The 21,040-nt window shown below is 52.6% G+C and overlaps 9 protein-coding genes across 9 annotated transcripts; 5 read left to right on the top strand and 4 right to left on the bottom strand.

The window, feature by feature from the left end:
- Nucleotides 1-1,800: 1,800 nt before the first annotated feature.
- CLUP02_11316 (uncharacterized protein) lies at nt 1,801-2,340 on the top strand (the record flags this gene model as incomplete). Its single annotated transcript, XM_049290284.1, has 2 exons — nt 1,801-1,895; nt 1,971-2,340. The coding sequence occupies 2 exons, from the start codon at nt 1,801-1,803 to the stop codon at nt 2,338-2,340; spliced, it is 465 nt and encodes a 154-aa protein (XP_049147429.1).
- An 866-nt stretch (nt 2,341-3,206) lies between these two features.
- On the top strand, nt 3,207-3,365 carry CLUP02_11315 (uncharacterized protein; the record flags this gene model as incomplete). Its single annotated transcript, XM_049290283.1, has 1 exon — nt 3,207-3,365. One exon carries the CDS (start codon nt 3,207-3,209, stop codon nt 3,363-3,365), a length of 159 nt encoding a protein of 52 aa, XP_049147428.1.
- A 2,066-nt stretch (nt 3,366-5,431) lies between these two features.
- On the bottom strand, nt 5,432-6,731 carry CLUP02_11314 (uncharacterized protein; the record flags this gene model as incomplete). The annotated part of the gene is made up of 7 exons (XM_049290282.1): nt 5,432-5,454; nt 5,514-5,619; nt 5,676-5,829; nt 6,041-6,238; nt 6,340-6,532; nt 6,586-6,616; nt 6,690-6,731. The coding sequence occupies 7 exons, from the start codon at nt 6,729-6,731 to the stop codon at nt 5,432-5,434; spliced, it is 747 nt and encodes a 248-aa protein (XP_049147427.1).
- Nucleotides 6,732-7,023: 292 nt separating this feature from the next.
- On the top strand, nt 7,024-9,361 carry CLUP02_11313 (uncharacterized protein; the record flags this gene model as incomplete). The annotated part of the gene is made up of 12 exons (XM_049290281.1): nt 7,024-7,109; nt 7,168-7,339; nt 7,477-7,712; nt 7,792-7,919; nt 8,021-8,204; nt 8,258-8,333; nt 8,411-8,490; nt 8,593-8,657; nt 8,732-8,943; nt 9,035-9,106; nt 9,191-9,225; nt 9,301-9,361. 12 exons carry the CDS (start codon nt 7,024-7,026, stop codon nt 9,359-9,361), a joined length of 1,407 nt encoding a protein of 468 aa, XP_049147426.1.
- A 1,349-nt stretch (nt 9,362-10,710) lies between these two features.
- CLUP02_11312 (uncharacterized protein) lies at nt 10,711-11,772 on the bottom strand (the record flags this gene model as incomplete). The annotated part of the gene is made up of 1 exon (XM_049290280.1): nt 10,711-11,772. The coding sequence occupies one exon, from the start codon at nt 11,770-11,772 to the stop codon at nt 10,711-10,713; it is 1,062 nt and encodes a 353-aa protein (XP_049147425.1).
- Nucleotides 11,773-11,853: 81 nt separating this feature from the next.
- CLUP02_11311 (uncharacterized protein) lies at nt 11,854-15,313 on the bottom strand (the record flags this gene model as incomplete). Its single annotated transcript, XM_049290279.1, has 10 exons — nt 11,854-12,041; nt 12,091-12,193; nt 12,268-12,457; nt 12,532-12,919; nt 13,839-14,141; nt 14,197-14,465; nt 14,600-14,782; nt 14,849-14,963; nt 15,063-15,126; nt 15,152-15,313. 10 exons carry the CDS (start codon nt 15,311-15,313, stop codon nt 11,854-11,856), a joined length of 1,965 nt encoding a protein of 654 aa, XP_049147424.1.
- A 149-nt stretch (nt 15,314-15,462) lies between these two features.
- On the bottom strand, nt 15,463-17,859 carry CLUP02_11310 (uncharacterized protein; the record flags this gene model as incomplete). Its single annotated transcript, XM_049290278.1, has 11 exons — nt 15,463-15,720; nt 15,775-15,899; nt 15,965-16,343; nt 16,419-16,481; nt 16,541-16,782; nt 16,814-16,898; nt 16,988-17,114; nt 17,299-17,365; nt 17,419-17,482; nt 17,539-17,637; nt 17,698-17,859. 11 exons carry the CDS (start codon nt 17,857-17,859, stop codon nt 15,463-15,465), a joined length of 1,671 nt encoding a protein of 556 aa, XP_049147423.1.
- Nucleotides 17,860-18,164: 305 nt separating this feature from the next.
- Nucleotides 18,165-18,857, top strand: CLUP02_11309 (uncharacterized protein; the record flags this gene model as incomplete). Its single annotated transcript, XM_049290277.1, has 2 exons — nt 18,165-18,484; nt 18,545-18,857. The coding sequence occupies 2 exons, from the start codon at nt 18,165-18,167 to the stop codon at nt 18,855-18,857; spliced, it is 633 nt and encodes a 210-aa protein (XP_049147422.1).
- A 119-nt stretch (nt 18,858-18,976) lies between these two features.
- CLUP02_11308 (uncharacterized protein) lies at nt 18,977-19,393 on the top strand (the record flags this gene model as incomplete). The annotated part of the gene is made up of 1 exon (XM_049290276.1): nt 18,977-19,393. One exon carries the CDS (start codon nt 18,977-18,979, stop codon nt 19,391-19,393), a length of 417 nt encoding a protein of 138 aa, XP_049147421.1.
- Between the last annotated feature and the right edge of the window lie 1,647 nt (nt 19,394-21,040).

The raw sequence follows: 21,040 nt of genomic DNA, 5'->3' as shown, positions 1-21,040 counted from the left end.
GGCAGGCACCAAGCACCAAGCAGGTGCACCATCCAGGGGAGCCCAAAGAAAGTGGAGATGGGGGACAAGGCCAGGCCGCCAGACAAGGCCCAGGTCCTGCCAGGTCGACGGTCGTGATGCACACCACCCATAGTTCCACGGGGTCCACTTCCCTACCCAGCTCTACCAATTCAAGGCGAGCGCCTGACCAATCAAGATGGGTGGAGTCAGAGACGGGCGACAAAACGGGCCAATGATGTGATCAAGAACCGAGGACAAGGGTCTCTCGAGTGGGTCAACCATGCCATTTCACGCCAGATCCAGATGTACCTTTTCGCCTTACCTGAGTGCCTTCCCGTACCGCACCCTTTGACTTTTTTCCTTCCTTTTCATTTATGAAGATGCACTAGAAAGGATAGAGAGGTCCTGCTGTGTCTGCATCTGGACTTTCCATAATGGACAGACTCCACTCTCATCTATCCACCACAGCCTGCAGGAAGAAGGAGACAAGGAGGGCACCTACCAGCAAATACCAGAAAGATGAAGGCGAAGTCGCAAGGAGAAAAAAACTAAATAGACTGCACGAATTTTACCAGTGCCACACGCAGAATTACCTGAATATTCCGTACGAATATCCGTGCCTCAAGTGTCAATCAGGGCAAGACCGCGTCGGCAACGCGGCGGCGGCCTGATGGGTCCAGCCGTGGCTTCATCAAAGTTGATTAACCAGTCGAGGAATGCGACTTGGTAACAAGGCACGGCCAGGGATGATGACTGACGGCAGCCGAGCAGCGATCCCATTTCTTTCTCGTTTTCTTCAGTTATTATTTATTATTTATTCTATTTTTTGCTTTCTTACCGGACACTCTATAGTATTATCCGCAACTCTACGTAAAAGCAAAATCATACGGATCAGGTACCTCACCTTCCACACCTCCATACCTTATACCATACCTGCGCGGGTCATATCCGGCAAGACCTGTCTGCTCGGTGCTGAGAGATTGCCCTGCCCCGTGTGTTTGTACATACCTACTTCAGTCGAACCACCCCGACCTGGAAGTTCGAGTTGACTCATGGTACAATGACTGATGCATTACCTCACGACAGAGGACGGGATTCTAATCATTGACTCATTGCAAGCCTTAAGATAGGCACCTATGAAGGCATCTTAATGTGCATCGAGCATTGAAAATCATGAGTTGGCCATGTCAGGTGCTCTCTTGCTCTTCCATCACTCCTGCTTCGACCAAGGAAACTTCCTCATTCCGAGATCGAGGTACTGAGTACCCGACGGCGACCCCAACTTGGCTAGTCAATGTGATGAATGGAAGCCTTGTCGGCCAATCACCGCGTAGTCTTCCTTAGGCCAGGAGACGTGACTCGAGGTCAAAGGCAAAGTCGCCCCTCCATCTGCAACAATGTGCCGCCTTGGGCAAGTATCCTTTGTACCTTGTCTCTCGGTCTCTCCTCCTTCCTCAGTCCTCAGGAACTTAACTTCGTCTACGGAGTCCTGCGTACCTGTCTGTACCTTACTGTTTGACAGTGTGGTAAGGTACCTTAGATACGGATACTCCGTAGAGATCCTCGCAACCTCTGCCAGCTGCAAGTTCCAGCTGCATCCGAGAGCTGTTGCGGGCCTCGCGTTTCTGGCTGCTGCACCCTGCACATCACTGGATTCTGTCACCATCGCCTTCTGCCCTTAGGTGAGTAGCTGCGGCTGCTTCTTGTTAACTGTTCACAATTCACATTTCTGCTCTGCAGATGTCGTTGCACCTGTTTCCAGATTCTGGCCCAAGCATCCAAGCCATATGTGCACAGCTCATGCAGCAGTGCGATGCGTCCATCATGCCCAGCATCGAATCAAACCTACAGACACACAACACCACCACCACCACCACCACCCTCCATCACACCCAGTGAGTGACCCAATCCCAAGGACCTTGGGCCCCAAGGGCGGTGGACCGGAAGGTTAGCAGCACTAATCCTTCGAGCTGGAGCATCATCATTCCACGGCCCTTCGCCCCGGCACTCGCTCAGACTCCCGCGCCATCACGGAGACCATCACCCGCTCACCATCCAACACGATCCAAGACATCCATCCAAGACAACAACCGCCTCTGGCATTCCGTCCCATCTGATGGGAATCTCTTTTCCCCCTTCCCCTTGCGACACAACATTGCCTTGCTTTGGGCTCTGGCTCTGGCTCTGGCTCTGGCTCTGGCATCGATTTTCGCCGTCGCCATGTCCAAGAGGAATGACTTCTACTCCTCCTCCCGTCGCCTGTTCCAGCTTTCAGCTAGAGCACGAGCGAGTATCAACCCCATCGACTCCATCACTGCATCAGCAACAGTCTCATCGTGATACTGCTCTTGACCAGAACCCTCAACTCAAGGTGCCGAAAAGTACCTACGGATACATCTTGTGCCTCTGGTACTACAACACCACTACACTACCACAAAACCGCACGTCAATGCAAAGCACCATCCACTCACCACTCTACCTACCACAGTAGTGTGCTACCCACCATTCTCCAAGTTCTGGCCGTTTTCAGGGGCTAAACTCTCGCTAGAGCCCGGATCGCTGGTCTCCCCGTCTATTGGGTCTACTGTGTAGCTCTCGTTCTCGCTCGCACCGCTACGTCGAACATGCTTCCATGCCACCATGCCTCCTTCTGGTCAAAATTACGATACCGGCCTTATGGAACATGCTCGCCATAGCATAACGTCTCGGTCCAGCTTGCATCAAGAACCATCCAATCCAAACAGGCGACCATTGGCCAGTGTCCAAGACTCCAGATCCCTTGCGAGGACCCCAACCTTTTCCCGTCTAGGTATTCTATTTCTGTGCTGATCAACACGGAGCCGAAGCTCGCCCACCTGGCATTGGGGAATCCACCGCAAAACGCCGTCTCATCAATCAGCAACGATATCGACAGCCGTTCAAACATTGCCAAGGTGGCCTTTTTTTGCTGCAACACTAGAACAAGACTCTGGTGATCGATCCTTCACCACCTTCAGCCATAACGGCAGCAGCACCCGATCGGGCCCTGGCAAGCTCCCCACCCTTCAATTTGGGTGGCCTGGTCTCGGCGTCCTCGGAAACACAATAACACTTTTGCCATCTAGAGATGATTCGATGGCCATTGATATCCCGACCGCGGGTTGAATGCCTGGGTTCTGACCACATTCATCAGGCCGTGTGGCTACTACAGACGATCGTGCTCGAGAATGATTGACATCGGCACAAAAAACGCTTCGCCGCACACTGGACGAAAGCAGATTGGCACCGACAACACGGCGGCGGCACCTCCATCCCCATGGCAAGCTTTGACTGCTTGGACCTCCTCCAGGGGGTTCCCCCGTACACCACACGATACTTTCCACTGATGCCGCATCTCCCGCCAAGGCTTCCCAACTTAATTATCAGCGACTCAACGGTAGTTCATCATTTCTTCGCAAACGCAAAAAGAAGAGGTCAATCCTATACGCCGTAATCTGTTCGCCTGAGGCTGAATAGCCCCGTTACTGTTGCGCGTCTCTCCTCGCTCCTGTGGCTCTCCGGCCCTCCCGCTCTTTCCCCTCAAACAAGGGGGCATAAGGTCTGATGTAGTCCGCTCTTGGTTTCTCTGAGAAGCACGACAATCGGGGCAAGCGACATCAGCTGTTTCCGTGTCTCGCTTCCAGCATCTCCCTAACTCATTGTCTGTTGGCCCTGTTTCCCATCAGAAAGCTTAGGGAAGCCTGTTTCACCTCCTCCGATAACACGGTACATGGCGTCGTGGCACCTGTCCGCCTTTCTTTCGCTACACGCCTCCACATGCCGAGGTACCCCGCCATCACGCAACGAGTCGTCGCTCAGAATAGCTCCTCGCCACCGGGCAGCCTGGTGACACAAGTGTGTCTCCCACTTCCCACCTGCTGGACTCGTCATTCTGCACCATGACTTTTCCGTTAGCCCAAACATGGTGGGAAGCTTCGCAGTAATGTTCCCAATCAACATGAAAATGTCTGGAAAGTCGATGTGTTCCTTTACAACTCCACGGTGCCAGCTGGTGTCCTGAAGCTGGGATGACAAGCGTGCTTTCTCGTCAATCACTCAAGGCGGAACACGCTGGCGTAGCCAACTAGACCTTGAAAAGCCGTGTTGAGCCCTCATTCTCCGTCGCCCGCCCGGACCAAGCTACAACAATGGACAAGGAGGCGGACAGTGGCTACGATGCCAACGATGGGGCCTATATGAGATGGACCCACGAACTTGATGGATACGAACCTGTCTGCCACAGCGTCCGGCCACCCCAGGTTCTTACGGAGACTTTCCCCTCGCACTGCCTCTTGATCCCCTTCTGTTTTCGGCCATGTATGCCAGGGGAGGCCACACCTTACAAGGTTTCCCGCAAGGGGCAAGGAACCTGAGACAACACCCGCAGAAGAACACTTCAAGTCTCAACGGCGTTGTCGGTTCTGTGCGCCCGCTAGGATGTGGGCATCAAACCTCCTGAAAAGTACCACAAGGTGACATTCTTGACGGATCTCAACGGGATAGGCCCACTTCCGGGCTGTGACTGTCAGCAAGGAAGGTCCCGAGGGCAAGCCTGTCGCGAGAGCATTTTCGTCTCAATTGCCCAGTGTCAAACTTCAGACACTTTGAACTCATCCGCCTATTGTTGCGCCCAACTGCCATCGCATCACATTCCGATACTGAAAGGTGGCCTTCTTCCAGAGTCATATCCAAGGAGTCGTGGCAGGTTCTTGGTGGCGATAACTTGGGTCCTAAAGGGCCCAACTCCATAGGCCTTTAGGAGAATGCCGTTTAGCCCGCGCTGAACGAGACACGACGGACTGTGGCTAACGTGCCAACTTAGCGTTCGCGGCTATAGCCCCTCCCGGCGCTCCTTGAGTTAAATTGCTTTGTAGAAATACGGGCCCCGCGACGCCGCAGACGCGTCTGCCCTGATGCAAATTACGCGATGGAAGAATGTGTGGCTCTTCCTGCACGAGTCGCAAAGCCACACCAGCCATTCAATCCCAAACCCTCATTTCATCCACAATCCTTTCCCACGTTGCTGACAGGAGCCGAACCCCGCGCTGCGAATATGGCGTTCCCGGCTTCGCGGGAATAGAGGGATTTTGGCAGGAACGGAAAATCATTGCACAGAAATGGCATGGCATGGCTTTGGAAGCTACCCGCCGCCCACTTGGTTGTCCAAGGCTTTTGTCGTGAGCAATGGAAACCGACCCTTGCCTCGTTCCACCGTTCGTCCCATCATGCAGGCCGGCTCTCAAGGGATGGGCCCTTGAACCTGCCGCCGCGATCCGCCGGAGTATTAAGCCCGACGATTGCTGTCACCACTACCTATCAGGTGCCCTCTGATCATTTCCTTACTACGTATAAGTGCGAATGAATACATTGAAGTTCGGGTTTGGCCACGCTTGATCACATCGCAAGGTCTGAGTTACATGATGTCGATGTGTGGCACTGTTGGACATCGTGTCCATCGACCTCGAGGTAGCAGGGAAATCCCTCGCGAAATGAACTTTGCGAGGGGTTCACGCCGGCCGACCACTGCGGGGAAGAATTCCGGGAGACAAGATGGGATCCGGACCTATGGCTCATTGCAATGGTTTGCCCGCAGTCGGCCGCCTGCATGATGCATTCTGCAAGTCCTTTCTCGGCGAGCGCTTAGAACACAGTAACACCTCGTCAAGAACGGATCTGCACGCCTGGAGATCGTCAACGTGGCTCCAGTCAGTCGATTGCCAGCCCTCCACCTTTCCACCCATCGATCGTTGGCCCAACTGCTTGGGCCCGTAACCGCTGGAGGTGACCGCAACTATAATATTGTGATTGGTGCTGAGCAAGTCGACGACAGCATGTAAACCCTATATGTAGCGGCTTTCTCTGCATGGCGTTTCCGTACCCCGCTGTCGTGGTTCATGACGCCCTACAGTTACCCCTTTGTTCATGGCCAAGACTCTACTATCCGGACGAGAAATTTCTGATTGGGCAAGATGGCGCCTCTACGGTATCTTAAGTTGAGGCGATCAAAGATCTTTGTTCCAACAAGCGCGCAAAGTACAGGACTTGGAGGGTCTCGCGTGTCATTGCGTTTTTGCCGCCGAGGAGCCAGACATACTTGGTGGCGGTAAGTTGAAGCGCCACGAGGCGCGTCAACGATGAAACTGATAGCCGCGGAGCCGGCACCAGTATCATGTATGGTACAGAAAGAAGCAAGCTTTTCGTCACTCGACTGTGGATGTTGCTATTCCCGATTCAAGCATATTATGCCCGTCCAACGAGAGATGACCGGCCTGAAACCTCGTTGACAACATAGCGTAGTTCGACAGTTGGCTTCAGTCATACTTCAGCGCATGCTGATATTCTGTTTTCCCAAGATTCCAAACAGTCACAACGGATGCCTCACCATCGAGTAGGAGTTGTGCGGGATCTCCAGCGGTAGACAGACCCGTGGTCTGTTGAGGAATCTCAAGCACATTTGGACGTAGGAGCAGACGGTCCTCGAAAATCGTTGGCCCGGGATGTGACAGCGTTCGCTCTACACAGCCGAGTACCTTAGTGAACGGCACTGGACCGATGATTTTATGTCACTCTTGTTTCCATTGTTGCCAGTTGACGGCATCTATGCTCGACACATCGGGGCACCGACAAGGCAGAGCAATTCTGTTTCAAGTGTTTTGAAGGCGTCATCTCACTTGCGTTGTGGAAGCACTGATTGACATTCTCGAGGCAAGCATTGTGAATCCGTTACGACCGCCTGATACGGCAGAAATCGCGATTGTGCGTGAGCACTGGGAAAAGAGCGCACCGAGAGGGATAAAGATGTGCTATTATGCTGGAACAAAGGTCAGCCTACTGTCTGAATCGGGAGATGGACAACCGAGTCACCAAGTGGAATATTCGAACAATATGGTCAGCTCTTAGGTGTCAAGACCTTCTTGGTATAGAGAACCCGATACGTTCTCGAACATCCTCCACGAGGTATGACAAACATCAGCTTTGCCGGCAAACCGAATGAAATGTGCAAAAATGTGTCATCTGAAAGCGTGGGAGTGTGGATTTTGGCTCGAGGAGAAAAGCAGTGACCCTGATTCTGAGTCTTACCGATCGTTTATGTATCCACGGATAACGGGCCCTATACGGTCACTTCCAATCACCTCTGATCATGCTGAGGCCTGGACTGCGGCAATTATCGAACGACATAAAGATAGGCTTGGCCAAGGTCCTCTTCGGCGGCCAACCCCTCTCGCCGAACCTAGGAGCCTACGAGGGAACACGCCTGCATGCCCAGCCTGGACATGTCATAGGGCTGAGATCCTCGGAGAGTAAGATTGTGTCGCCTGCTGTTCGTCTCCTTGCTAGCTCTGCTTCGACGGCTGCTCATCAGCCAATCAAGTATTATTTCTATCAAACTTCGTATAGCAAACCAATAAGCTACCCCGGCGGCTTCTGATGACGGATCCTGCGGCTCTCTCTTCCTAGAACTCACTCTACCCAGGGGATAGCATCCTCCCGATTGTTGTTACCTGGCACCTTACCAACACGTTTGGGCATCATTCAACCTTGAGAATGACCCTATATCAGATTCCCACGGAATCCTTTGATGAGGTCAGGACTGTGCTCACGTCCAAGCTCAGTAAAATTTGTAGAAGATCACTAGGCTTCGATGGCACCTTTCAGGTGTGCGGAGGTCGGTATCAAGGTCTAGCTGTCGAGGCGTGACAGTCAAGGATAGAGAGGGTGATAAGCAGCAAGGCAGCTGACGTAGGCGTGATCTCACGATCTGCTCATGCGCAGAAACGCCATCTCCGTCTTGAGCTTGCAGCTCGTCCCCTTGGCCATACCTTGGCCGAGTCTCCGCGCTGTCATCTGGGCATGGTGTCTCACGGTGGAAGGAGCTCTTCGTGCATGGCGGGTGTCGACGTGTCAGTTGGTCGGTCTGGAGCAACAAACATGAACGACAATACACCGCTACCCTATGGAGGGAGACTCTCGCCCACCCCTCGCTTCTCCAGACAACCCACAGCGGGTTCGCTGATCAAGATCCTACGCGCAACCACCACCGCCATTCCCAACAGAACGGTGTATCTGTGCGTTCTGGGTGTTACACGGCAGCCGTCACTTGGAGGAGGTTATCGCAACTGCGAGCGAGCTTCTGTCATGGAGAACGAGAGGCCATACGCATACACACACACGTCGATAAAGGAGGGGTAAACTGGAATCCGCGCAGCTCGGCCGTAGATACAGACACATTGCAGACAAGCGGCAACTGGTCAGTCGCCTACTCTCGCCTGTTGCCGGATGCCTACAACGGTATCAACTTTCAACTGCCTTTCCCGGTTTACCCATGACCTCCCCACCCCCCTTCGGGACCGTGGAAAGTGGGGACCGAGTCCACGAACCGGCAGCCTAACAGGATCCGCCGCCTTTCGAGAATCCCGTTCATTCTAGCCAGGTGGGGTTCGTCTGGCTGTTCTGGAATGTCCCGAATATGACGTGAGATAAAGAAGAAGACGACAAGAAAGGATGGGGACCTAGAACAGGGTCAAGGGTATTAGAGTTCTTGAGGGGGTGGTGGGCGCAACCGACCTTGTCCAGGTACAAGTGCATCCCAAACGCGATCACCGCCGCAATTGAGAGGAAGCTCGACTGGCGAGGCGGGAGTCCTTTCGAAACATGGCCAATTACTTTTGGCCCAGTCCTTGGCAGCAAACCTCGCCATAACCCCTCACCGCAGCCGCCGGGGTGAGCTCACGGAGACTTCTTGTCGTCGGAGACTTGGTCGCGGACGCAGACGCTTACTTGATTTGGGACTTTGGTCTCCGTACCCCACGTTCCCATCCTACGGGGAGGCAGAAACATGAGCATGAAGGCAACCTCACCAGGTCAGCCTTCCCGAGAACGAAAACATCAGGTTGCAAGATCTGCCATGGCCGGAGGGATGAGAATGTTCGATGGCCCTGTTTGCCTGGGAGGTGCCCTGCGAGGTGGACTTGCGAACACCCCCCGAATCGAAGCTAACGCTCGGAACTTTGGGTAGAAGGATTTGATCCTCAAGCTCAATCTCAGTAATCGAGCTGACGCCAACAAGAACCCCCTAGTTCCCGTGCCTGTTCCCGCAATATTGCCCGGCGCCGCGGGGGGGGGGGGGGGGTGTGGGGGGGGAGGTGGGGCTCGGCCCCCACACCTGTCACAGCGGCCGTGCGGCCGCACGCACCGCCACACCCCCCGGTCGGGCCCGCGGCGTCGCCGCGGGGGGGGGGGGGGGGGGGGGGGGGGGGGGGGGGGGTTCTGAGGGCAAGGTAGGAAGCTTGATGGATCGTCTTCGGGTTGCGATGCGATGGAGCCTCAGGGGTACGAATACTGATGGAGACATCTCGAGTTGACTCGGTCAATCTCATCTAGGCAACTCCTACTGATGCGACATGTCCCGCAACGGAGGCGGGAAAGGAGGCTCGGACTATGAGATGGAGCTCTCTCACATCAGCTTCCGTAGCGCCGCGCCTGAGGTGAAAAGGAACTTTGGAAGCGTCCTGACCTCGACAAGCCTCGTCGAGAGACCTTGACAGGACTCTTTCTCTCTGCGTGGTGGTCTTGGCTACTTGCTGCCTGAACGAAAGTCCCGTGAGACTCTGAAGATCAATAACCACACCAGGCGTAGTCTCTTGGCGAGAACCAAGCTAGATATTCCAAAGTATCTCATTCGGAATGTGGAAAGGTATGCGGAGAGATGGCTCGCTGGGTGCCTTTCATCACCTGCCCGAACTTCTCATCTACTTTGATCTCTGTCTCTCGGAGAGCTATTTGGAGCAAGCTATTCCCCAGGTGGTGCTTCGCATGAGGCTCAAGTGATTTGATAGTGTCCACATCGAGACTCTCTCCGAAGACACCCCGTTGAGACCCTTGGATTGTTGATAGACTTTCAGATCAGTTGGTCTAGAAACCAACTGATACCCCAGACTTCCCTCCCGAATGGTCATTAGTCTTTCAGATTATGCAGTATAGTTTCGACTGCGAGACAGCTCACTATTCAGACTTGGGACTACATGAGGACGTAGATACAGCAAAAGTAAGATACACTTATTCCGGATTCGCCTCTCGGCTTAGATACATACGTATGAATACCTAGATACACACTCATACGCCGAATCTCTTGATCTCAGCTACATACATGCTCTCTCATCTTTTTCCACAATACAAACACAAGAAAACACTCAGCAGTTGCAACACCAACCGAACGTTGGTATTGGCATCGTAATCATCGTCAACTCATAAACATCGTGAAGCGTGAAATTGTAAGAAGGGAAAAAAGAAGGAAAATCTCGAACCCATCCGTCCACCAGTACATGCCCCCTTTCCCCAATGAAAACCCCCTTTCTTCCATTCTCCAGAGTACCCGATAAGCCAAGATGTAACAGGATAGCGTTCAACAACATACCGAACAGACAAGCCCCAAGACCATAATATTAGAATGAAATCAAGAGTTGACAGTAAATATGCTGTAAAATGTTGGATGAAAAGAAGAGACCTCCCCGATGAGATGGTATACCAAACCCATTTTGTGCCGCTGCCGTGATGCTGATGAAGCGCCGCTTGCGTCTATCGCCACTTTACGTCCCAGAGGAAAAGGACCCGTCCCAATGGTATCATCGACCCTAATTAGACCACTCTCTTCTTTCGTTTCGACTCATCTCAAGGCCGTTTTTGTTTCGTTTTTCAGTAGCGCTTCTCTTCTGGCAGGACGTTCTCTCCGTAAAAGCCGCCATGGTGATGACTATCGTCACCGGATGCTGCGCAGGCAAGGCAAACACCGCCTCCGTAGACTCTCGTATGCCTCTTCCACCCGGCCCCCGATCCGTCCATAGAGGAGATGATCTCGCCTCGCACGACAATCTCTTGCTTAGTGGCTTCGTCATAACGGATTTCACCGTAGATAGGGGGAGGGCCGGGAAGTAGAGGTGAAGTAGGTGGGTACGACGAAGGGGAAAAGACCATGCCGGCTTCATCGTCAAGTATTGTAGCCGATGGCTGAGAAGGGATTCCAATGGGGAGCATCTTGGTGTAAGATCTCCTGCGGGGTGCTGGGGAGGACCTCGTAGTTTGCGCCTCCTGCGTTGCTGTCGAAGCGCCGGTTGATGTTGATGACATATAGTCAGGGTTTGGCTGCTCGAAAAACGATGCATCTAGCTCAGACACACCACTGGTGAAGCTTCTTCTGCGCTCATCATAGGTGAAAACCGATGGCGAAAGTTCCGGGGGCGTGAGAGGAGGAGGCTGCGGAGGTCTCGACAACATGAACTGGGCGGAAGGTTGACCCGCAGCTTTGCCCATTCGAAGGATGTGGTCCGCAAACATCACATCGCCGCTACTCCTCTTCTCTGTACCTTCAACCGACTCTTTCTCATTTCCCCTCATAAAACCGTCCTGCGGACTGTTCTTCCTAGTCGACTCAGCCCCAGCAACTAGGGTGTTACTGCTGACCCCACGTGACTTTTCTTCCATGACCCAGGCCCCGTCTTGGACGAAGAGATGATGGAGCCGTTGCTGATTGATCAAGTAATCAAGCTGGTTTTTGGCGTGTTGATCGTGTTCTTGAGACTTTTTGAACTTGTTGCTCGTCGTAGTCCAGAAAGCACCACATACCACCAAACGTAAGGTGACCAGGACGGTAAGTATCAGAAGACCAGTGCAGAGATGAGAGAAAGAAAGGTGGTGGTAAGAACGACCAGTTGAACGCGGCTCGCCCAAGGCAAGCTCAGCATGAGTGAGAGCGGGCATGGTTGCTTAAAGATAGGCCGGCTGATTATGGGAAGTGAGTGTGTAGGCTTGAGGAAGGTCGTAAAGGGGGTCTGTCAGCCTTCAGCAGAGGTAGAGGTACCTTCGCCGATGGACTTCGGATGCGGTGTGGTGCCAGGTGGTTGTACGTCTGGGGTATGCCTGTGTCTGGTGGCCCTGGCCAAGACCTAACAGTGGCTTGCGAGTAATGAAATGGCGCTGCTGGACATAAGCGACTAGGGGGATGTGAGGGTGGGCCTCGGCCGCCGCATCTGCCGTAAGTCAGGAGGGAAAGCTGCCGAATAATGATCCGGGCTGAACCGACTGCTTTGCGAGTGTCAAGGAGGGTGGCCGAAGAGAGGATAAGAGTGAGGGCGAGCCTTGAGTGAAGGAGGGAGGGAGAGAGAGATTGGCGGAGGTCTGTCTACATGATCGACGTGTAAGTGCTTGATCCCTTTTATGGTGCTATTTCGAGTGGATGCCGCGCGCTAGGGTGACGCGAGGCTCATTGCGCCGCAAGCTTTGAAACCATCGGCCGAATTTGAACGGTTCCCACGCATCACTGGCAGCGGTATCACCCAGTAGGTAATTGTAAATGACAGCAGACTTACAAACAGGTCGATTCCGAAGTGTCCAAGGGGGCTGCAAGCTGAAATGGGTTGAGGTGGGTTGAGGTGCCGTTCCCTTGCTTGGCAGATGCAAATCGCAATGGACGAGGGTTGAGACAAACGGAGGATATTTATGCGCCGTGTTTCTGGAGACAATAGCCTTGTTGTCGATTGAGTTTGACAAAGGAAGTCCTTCGTGAGGGGCCTAAGATCCAAGGGGAATGGATAAGGATCTATGAGGATCATAGACCAAAACAGAGCGCCAGTGGAGTGGAAGGATTGGCGTGCAAGCTGGGCAGGATAGAGTATCATATATATAGACACGATGCTTGATGCGCCGTGTCGCGGGAGACGAGACAATATGGGGATAGTTGAACCGTATCGCCAGATCTGGTCCCGCTTAGAAGGTTGTAAGGAATGAGATGATGAAGGGGTCGTGGATGTGAGGGTGTGTACCGAGAGAGGAGGTGTGCGAAGACGAAATCCTGGGATTGCGCGTGGAACAAAAGTAGCTCGCCTGGGAGGGCCCGTTTTCAGAGTGCCTTCTCATTCTCAGTCAGCCTCCTTCGTGAAATAAGCGAGAGAGCCCCGAAAACACAATTGCACTAACCGTGAACACAGGTAAACTGACCTGTGGCCCCCCCGGTTACCTGACCTGACCAAGGAAAAGGGACTTGACCTGAGCGCTCTTCTGATTGGCCCGTGGAAAATAAGTGGGTCCAGCTAACCTAATTCTAAACTAATCTTAAAGTAATCTAGAATTAATTCAGAACTAATTTAGACATATTTCAGAATTAATTCTATATTATAATTTAAAAATATCAAAATATACTTATTTTAATATAAAAAATATATTCTTTTAAATATATTATAATAATTCATATATGTAATAATTAATTTAGATATAAAAAGTAAAGTTTTGAATTTTGAAAATTCATTTTAAAATTTATTTTAAAACTAATTTAGAATTAGTTTAGAATTAATTTAGAACAAATTTAGAACTAATTTCGAACTAATCCTTATTAAATTTTAAAACTTAGTAATAGTTTTATTTCTAAATATTAATTTTTATAATATTAATTTAATTAAGATATTATAAAAATATATATATAAATAGTTTAATTTAATAATCAAGTGTTAATATTAAAAATAACTTATATATTATTAATTTTTATTTATTAATATTAGTTTAATCCAGAATTAATTCAGAATCGATTCTAAATTAATTTAAAGATAGTTTTTTAAAAATGCTAGCTTTAGTTATTTATAATATATAAAATACTTTTTAAAAATTATTATTATATATATATAATTATTTAATATTATAGTTAATATATATTCTTAATTAATTTAGAATCGATTCTGAACTATATCTAGATCACCTACGGAGTGGCACGGGCCATACTCACGTGAAGATGTGGGGCGGTCAGCTAACACCCCCCCCCCCACAGGTCAGTTTACCTGTGTTCACCACTAACCAGGTTCCCAAATGCTCTAGCATAGTCACGATGGCGAAAAGCCTTTGCTTAGATTTGCCGCAAGGCGCATCGATAGGTGTGTGGTTAACAACTCTGACTGGTCGTCTTCCAAGCTGGGAAAACGCTTTGAGCTTAAGCGGTGTTGCAGAAGCGGGCGCGGATGGGGTGGCCATGGATGCGCCCACGGGTGGAGAAAGCGACTTTCCAGGCTTGATGAACGCTGATACTCTGTAGATGCGGTCATCATGATCCATATGCTTGAGAGTATGTAATTGACTTGACATGCCTGGGTCGGGTGGGCAACAGGTGTTGTTGGTCTCTCCCATCCCGACTTTTCTAACTGGCCGAGGAGGCGACTGACAGTGTCAGCACCGCTGCACCATGACTGGTATAGGCATTATCCCGCCCGGGCGCGGTTCTGATAAGAGGCGGGCTTCGTTGGGTGGGACGGAAAACGAGACGTTGGAGGGAATACCAATAAGGCGGTGTGGTCAAGCAACAACGGGGATGCGACCTCGAATGTGACAAGCAAAGCGCCAACTTGCTCGCATTCCAACTCCATTGTGCTAGGTAGTTCGGACTCTTGACTTGCTTCGTCGCGTGTTGGCGCCTATTGCACATTCGAATGGAGACCAACATTTGGGGTCGATTTTTCTGGAAATGGCGCCAACAAGGGGGAGGGGGAGCTAAAAAGACCACACCCCTGTCGTTCAGCCCAACATGAATTCTGGGCATCCGCATGACAGGGAAAGACAAGCTGGACTGGCCCTGGCCCTGATCGAGGTTCGGCCGTCACCCGTGTAAGTCGGCGGCCGTGGAGTCCAGACGGTCCACCAGACGAGACGGGACTTTGCTTCGCCGAGATCTGGGTCTGGTAAATTGTAGGACGGCGCAACCTCCCATGGTGGCGGCCATCCCACATGGCTACTAATTCACCGCAGCAAAGGGGGTTCTAGTCTAGTGTGACCGGCAACTATTTGGCAACGAAGCTACGCGGGCTGAGCTGGAGTTGTTGTGAGCGATTCGGGGCATGTCTTGCCAGTGGAGAGAGAATGTCGCAAGCTGTTCCAGTGACAGACCTGGACGGCGGCGGGGTACGGAGTACCTACTGCTGACATATCCACAGTGGTTGATGGATCATTGTATCCGTACGTACATATGTACGGAATAGACTACGATCGGTACGGAGTAGTGGCGGCTCGGCGACCTGTATCCTCTTGGTCGTTGAATAGATTCGTACAGAACAGACGTCGTGTCGCGGCGGCGGGGAACTCATTGTGTTCAGGAGCAGGTCACCCGTCGCAAAAGCAAGCTTGCAGAGACTGCCTGCGAGCTCAGACTCCAAGGGGGCGTTGTCGCATTGCAAAGCGAGTTAGTGTGAGCGAGTGGAACGGGGATGGGGACGTCTCCCTGGTCCAGCTGAGGTGAGCTCAAGGGTAGCCCTACCAGCCACGCCATCTGGGCCTTAGCCCTGCTAGTGTGTGGCCACATGGGGGTGTAATACTTGCAAGCTTGTTCCTTTCAATGCCTGTTCTTTGGGACGATTGGTTGCGCAGCCTAGCCCTGTGGTGTCGATCGATGCGTCCCCCTCCCCCTCTTGATGGAATTCATTGGGTCGAGAAGAGGATCATGGTGATGTAAATGATGGGAGTTTGAAGAGTCGCCGCAAGAAGCCGGAGTTGGATTTTGTTGGTTGGCGACTCTTGTCTGTTGGGCACCGTACTATCCAATGCCCTCAAGGGACGAGGTAAGGAGACAGCAGCGAGGTGTGTAAGTGTTGCGCCGGCCCTGAGCTGCCGACATTCGGCATGCCGGAAAGGGGTCGGCCGGCGTGCAATAATCGGCAAAGGGCTGGTGAGCTGGAACTGCATGACATGGCGCATGCGCAAGTACCGAAATCTGGCAAGTGAACAATGCACGATGGTGATGGGCTGGCGTGGGTGCAGCGCGTTGAGGACGAGGTGAGGTTCAGTCACCCAAACATCCAGGACAATTTCCAGGACTAGGTGGACGGGGAGCAGCCGCGATAGGAGTCCGAGCTCCACTGGGCTTGAATGAAGACGAAGATGAGATTATGACATTAAGGATCCGAGCAAGCGTCCGCATCACCGTCGCCGTATGTCGTATGCGACGAGTGGGATAGGAGATGCGCCGTGAAGTTGCATACATGGAGGCACGCAGGCACGCAGGGTGTGCTGACCGGCCCACGACACCTCGCATGGAAGCCTCCATGTCTGTCGGTTTGTTGACGAATGAGAGACAATTCTGTGTCTTTGGTCCCCATTGGGTCAACAAGATCCAGGCTGGCGAGCCGATTGTCAATTTCCCATGGCTGTATCCGTAGGATCGGAGACATTGCTGGGTGAAATGTTACACTAGTGAAGTCGGGACTAGGTAGGTGGCAAACACCCGCCTTGTGGGTATTATGCCACGGATGCGACGAGGCCGAAGTGTACTTGAGATGCTGAGGGAAGTAGAAAGCCAGAGGCTCAGACAGAGTGACATGCCAGGAACGCAGCGAGAGATCTGAACCGGCGCAGAGGACCTCGAGCAAAGGTCAGACCAAGCCAGAGACGGTGTGGGGTGCGACGGGCTGATGGTGGTGTGTGATGACGGTGGTGACAACCTGGAACGATTAGCACCTTCTCATGGTTGGGTACCTTAGGTATCAGAGCGGGGAGAGACATGAGGATGGGAGATGGGAGACGGGAGCCGGGACGCAGGACTGGAACCGTCGAGGCGCGTCAAACTCGAGGGTTGATCGATCGACGAGGGTTCAGCGAGGGTCCATGGAGGGGTCGAGGGATCGAGGGGTCGAGGTGATGAGAGTACGGATACGGACCTGATACATTTGGGTGAGTTGTAATTGGGTTCCATATTGGCGATGCAGAGTTCCAGTCTTTGTCGTTCAGCTGGTGTCGAAAAGGCTGCGGCCTCTCATTCGTCCATTGTGTGAACCAAGGGCCGAAGCAATTTCCCCGGGAGTTTCTGCTTTCCACAGTTCAGTCTGGACTTGGACTTTTGGATTCTGGACTCTGAACTCCTGGAGTGATGCAAAATGATAGTCATGGCATGGGAGAAGAAAGAAAAAGAAAAAAAAAGGTGCGGGAGACGGAGTCCAGCCCGGCGCACCTGAGTGTCTTCCCCGTTCAGACTCTCGAGGGTATCTAGGTAGGGACATTTACACATGTAGCGTGAAGGGGCCTCAGGCTTCAGCTCATGTACTCCTGCCTTCGAGAGCACGGTGTTTTCCTGGATCCTTTGAGAACGTACCTACCTAATCCCAGGCCTTAGGCTCATTGGGCAGATACATAGGGACTTAGCATAGGTACGGTACCTAAGGTAGGTAGGTATCATCTGGACGGGAAGGCAAGCGTGAACCCAATACATACATGGGTCCCGTTTGGTTCCTTCCTCGAGTTGGAAACATTTTGCAAGTCTACAAGACACGACGGGAAGCAGCAAGCTGGACACCTGCAGGGAGCACACCTGCCATAAACTCATGAGCCACTTGAGCAGGCGCAGATGCCCTTTGGGTGCCACCCCTACGGTACGTAACTGACGCTGGGGCCACCTGTCCCGCTGGTCCCACCCGTCACCCGTCCACACCTCGGTCAAAACGGAGCACTGAGAATGGGAGCTGGTGCAGGCGATCACCCGCTATTAGACATTATTTTCAGCACCCAACGACGATGGTGATGATGGAAGGGACGTGGAATAGACTCAAGCCACGATCCGGCTGCGTCCTCTCCCGCCTGCACCTTTTCCTCCCTTGCGTGCACCTGCAAAAAGTGTTGTCCCTGAACTTCCTCACCTTTGATTTAACGACACGTCAATGACACTAATGGACGCATCTGCAACTCATGAGGTGCCCTCCATGTTTCCTGTTCAGGTCGTTGCATTTCTGCATTTCTGCATACTGCACTCTGCACGTGTAAAGCCCCTTCCTCAACGGCCGCAAGATGCTGTGGCTTCTTTACGGACGTACTTGCCTTCCTTGCCATGCCTTCCTTAACGGTGCCTAGGTACCTATCCGTAAGGTACCTTACACGTGCTACTTACCCAAGTATTTTGACATGACTATCATCCTTCGATTACGTTTTGTCATCCGAATTTGAAGTGATGGAACCTGGAAGGTATCAACTGCCATCCGGTGTTGTGCCTGCCACTTCCAACCTAACCTTCCATCCCATCTCGTCCTAAAAGGTGCCCTAATTAGGGAAGGTAGGGGCGGAGGTTGCAGTGCCAAGGTTCATTTTCCCCAGACTCCATGTGCCTCTCTATTGACTCCGTACCTTGTCGGCTGCTCATGGTTACTATTTTTGTCGACGAGAAAGCTTCCGTTCCCTTCAGCCTTATTCCCTCCCTCTCAACCTCCATTGGCATTCATAACCTCCTACTACTACGACGACGACGACGACACCGACTTTTCGTTTTCTCTTTCGGCCCCCAATGCCAGCTCACGGCGATCCTCGATGATGGCCGTCCACTTTGCTTGCTAGATGCAGCATTGCGGCCGCCGGCGGCAAAGCACAGCCACAACTCAAGACTCGCGGCATCCTCCTCATCCAACCATTCCCCTCGGTTTTCACGGTGGAAAGACACCTTCAGCTCGTTACCATCCATACGGTACCGAATCATCCTTGAAAGCGAACCTTTTTGCGTCCAATCTTCTGACGCAAGACGCAGCTTCAGCCGTTGTGGCAACATGCAAATTCCGAGAATACGAGTCTTCACTCCTAATTCGGTCACCCCAAGCAAAACACGCAAGCAAACCACATCTCCACCATACCCGCAGCACTCGACCTCCGGATTTACATTCACAGCAGCCTTAGCTTGTCTGTGGAGGTTTCTTCCCCCGAGATGGGGTGCCGAGCCACGGAGCCGACGCGGCCTGATCGCCGCTGCCGTACCCCCCGTTCCTGAGTCCTTTCTATTCCTGTTCTTAGCCCAGGACCAGGTCAACAACTTCAGATCCGCCCCCAATGCTCCCGCTCCATGACCAAACTGAGCCATTCACGAGTCAGGTCGCTATCCCGACTGGCCTCTTCCCACCAGGACATAGCTACGGGCATGTTTTGTTCCTGTCGTGTCTCATCGGCCCCTTTTCACAAGATTGCCATGATAGGCCTTGGCGGTTGCGTTTACGAGAAAAACCAAACGCCTTTTTCTTCTCGCCTCCTGGCAAACCCCGTCGTCACCCCTCCTTCCGGTCTCGCCTCCCGGCCACCCCGGGCTCAACATTACAGAGGCGGCGACAGCAGGTTGCAGCAACTCGCCGAGAAGATACTGCGCGTCATCCGCTGGCACACGCACATGCCACTGTACCTTGCGATTTGTTATCCCGCCATCCGTGCATCCACCAAGTTCATCGCCCTATCATCCCGCCTGATAATCCATGCCACGGAACACGAGTCCGCCCCCAAACGAAGCCGACGGCCGTTGCTCTACCTGGCCCACGCCCACATTCCATCAAAACCAGATGAGAGCCTTCTCCAGTGGCGCGTCTACGTACCCGGTGTCGCCATCAAGGCTTAAGCAATAACGAGGGCTTTTCAGATCACCACCATGGAATTTCTCGTATTGCGAAGGACCCCTCCACGACCGTCTTAATGCTTGTTGGGCAGATGCAAGGGTTTGCATCACAACCTCGCCCTTTCAGCGCGACTCGGCGGACTCGCTAGACGCGTGACGTGATGCCGAAAGGCGAAGAAATACTGTGTCACATATCCTGTCCAAAGCATGGGAGCTCGGCCAAGTGCTTATCCTTCACCGTCTAGCTTTAACCTTGAGACGCAGTTGCTCATCCCTAGGTATGCATGAAATCTGCAAACCGTCATCCAAATGTGTCACAAAACGAGGTTGATCACCCGGAGCGCAAGCGTTCAAGGTACCATCTGCCTGTTCTTGGTGTCAACGGCCCAACTGAACGTCACTCATCTTGGACGCGTTTATCGCAGCCACTCACGCCACTCTGCCAACAGCCTCCACTACATACCACCCGCCATGCTCCCACACCCACCAAAACCATGCGAGGCCATTCAGGGACCCTCGTGCACTTCAGCCTTACGAAGATCCCGGCTCATTGATATGGACTGGCGTCAGCATGTTAATCGCTCCCCATCCACTAGTCCTCCCAAGCCCTTACTTATCCCCTGGTCATTGGCAATCCATTGGCTGACCAGCATCGAATAGCTTCACAGACTAACACGCGGATGCACCATCGCCGTCTCGGTTTGCATCGTCAATGTGGTCAAGTCCGCTCTTCGAGACTGCCTCGAATCTGGCCCTCCCAATCAAACATCAGTTTGTTACCCTGATACCACCGCAACCTTCGCTGACCGCCTTTCCTTCCGTCAATTGTGGGAAATTCCCCGGTGCTAAAGAGCTTCTCCCTGTTGATTTGTAAATGATCCCGCCGCCAAGTCGGGCGCAACGCCGTGTTCCCTTGCCACGAAAAGTCGGCAACGTGAAGGACCATGCATTCACTGGTCTCCATTGTCGCGATTCCTTGGTGGATGAGGACGGCATCCTACATCCGACGGCTTATTGCGATGACTATGCGCGAGGCTTTTGGAAGATCATCAGCACTTGTTCACTTTCGGAGCCTCATCATGCTCGAACGCGACAGGTTGGATTACGATTCCCTCAGCCTTGGCTTTTGCGGCACGCTCAGTAACCTTGACCTTCAACTCTCAACCCGCGGACACGGCTCAAAAACCCATTTCCTATACCACGAGACATGTGGCTGATGATTCATGCCAAGCTTACATTTTGCCGGTGCAACCTTGGTGAGCATCGTTCTTAGGTAAGGATGTCCCTAGTAGCGCCTTGATTGGAACATCTCGATATACTGGATTTCCAGGCTTGCGTCTTTTCTTTCCATCAGCGACAACTCAATCTGCCTGTCGGATCTGGCGGCTCTGTCCCACTCCCGAAGCCAACGACAAGGTTGAGTCAGCCCTGCACCTTGACAGAACTTTCCCTTCCTTCATCAGCCATCATCCCAAACCAGAGGCTACCAAAGCGTGGCCAGAGTGAAGAAGCCTTCAGCCAAGCCCTATCAGATCGGACTGGCGCAAGTCCACCGACGATTTCGGGCGCCTCGGGCGACACGCAACTGTCAGATGGCTTTCTTGCAACGTCGAGTCATGGTCGTTGCGGTGAGTTTCTAATCATTGAGCT

The sequence above is a fragment of the Colletotrichum lupini genome, chromosome 5 (genome assembly GCF_023278565.1).
Source record: "Colletotrichum lupini chromosome 5, complete sequence".
Lineage (NCBI taxonomy): Eukaryota > Fungi > Ascomycota > Sordariomycetes > Glomerellales > Glomerellaceae > Colletotrichum > Colletotrichum lupini.
This window is presented reverse-complemented; position numbering and strand designations above follow the sequence as displayed.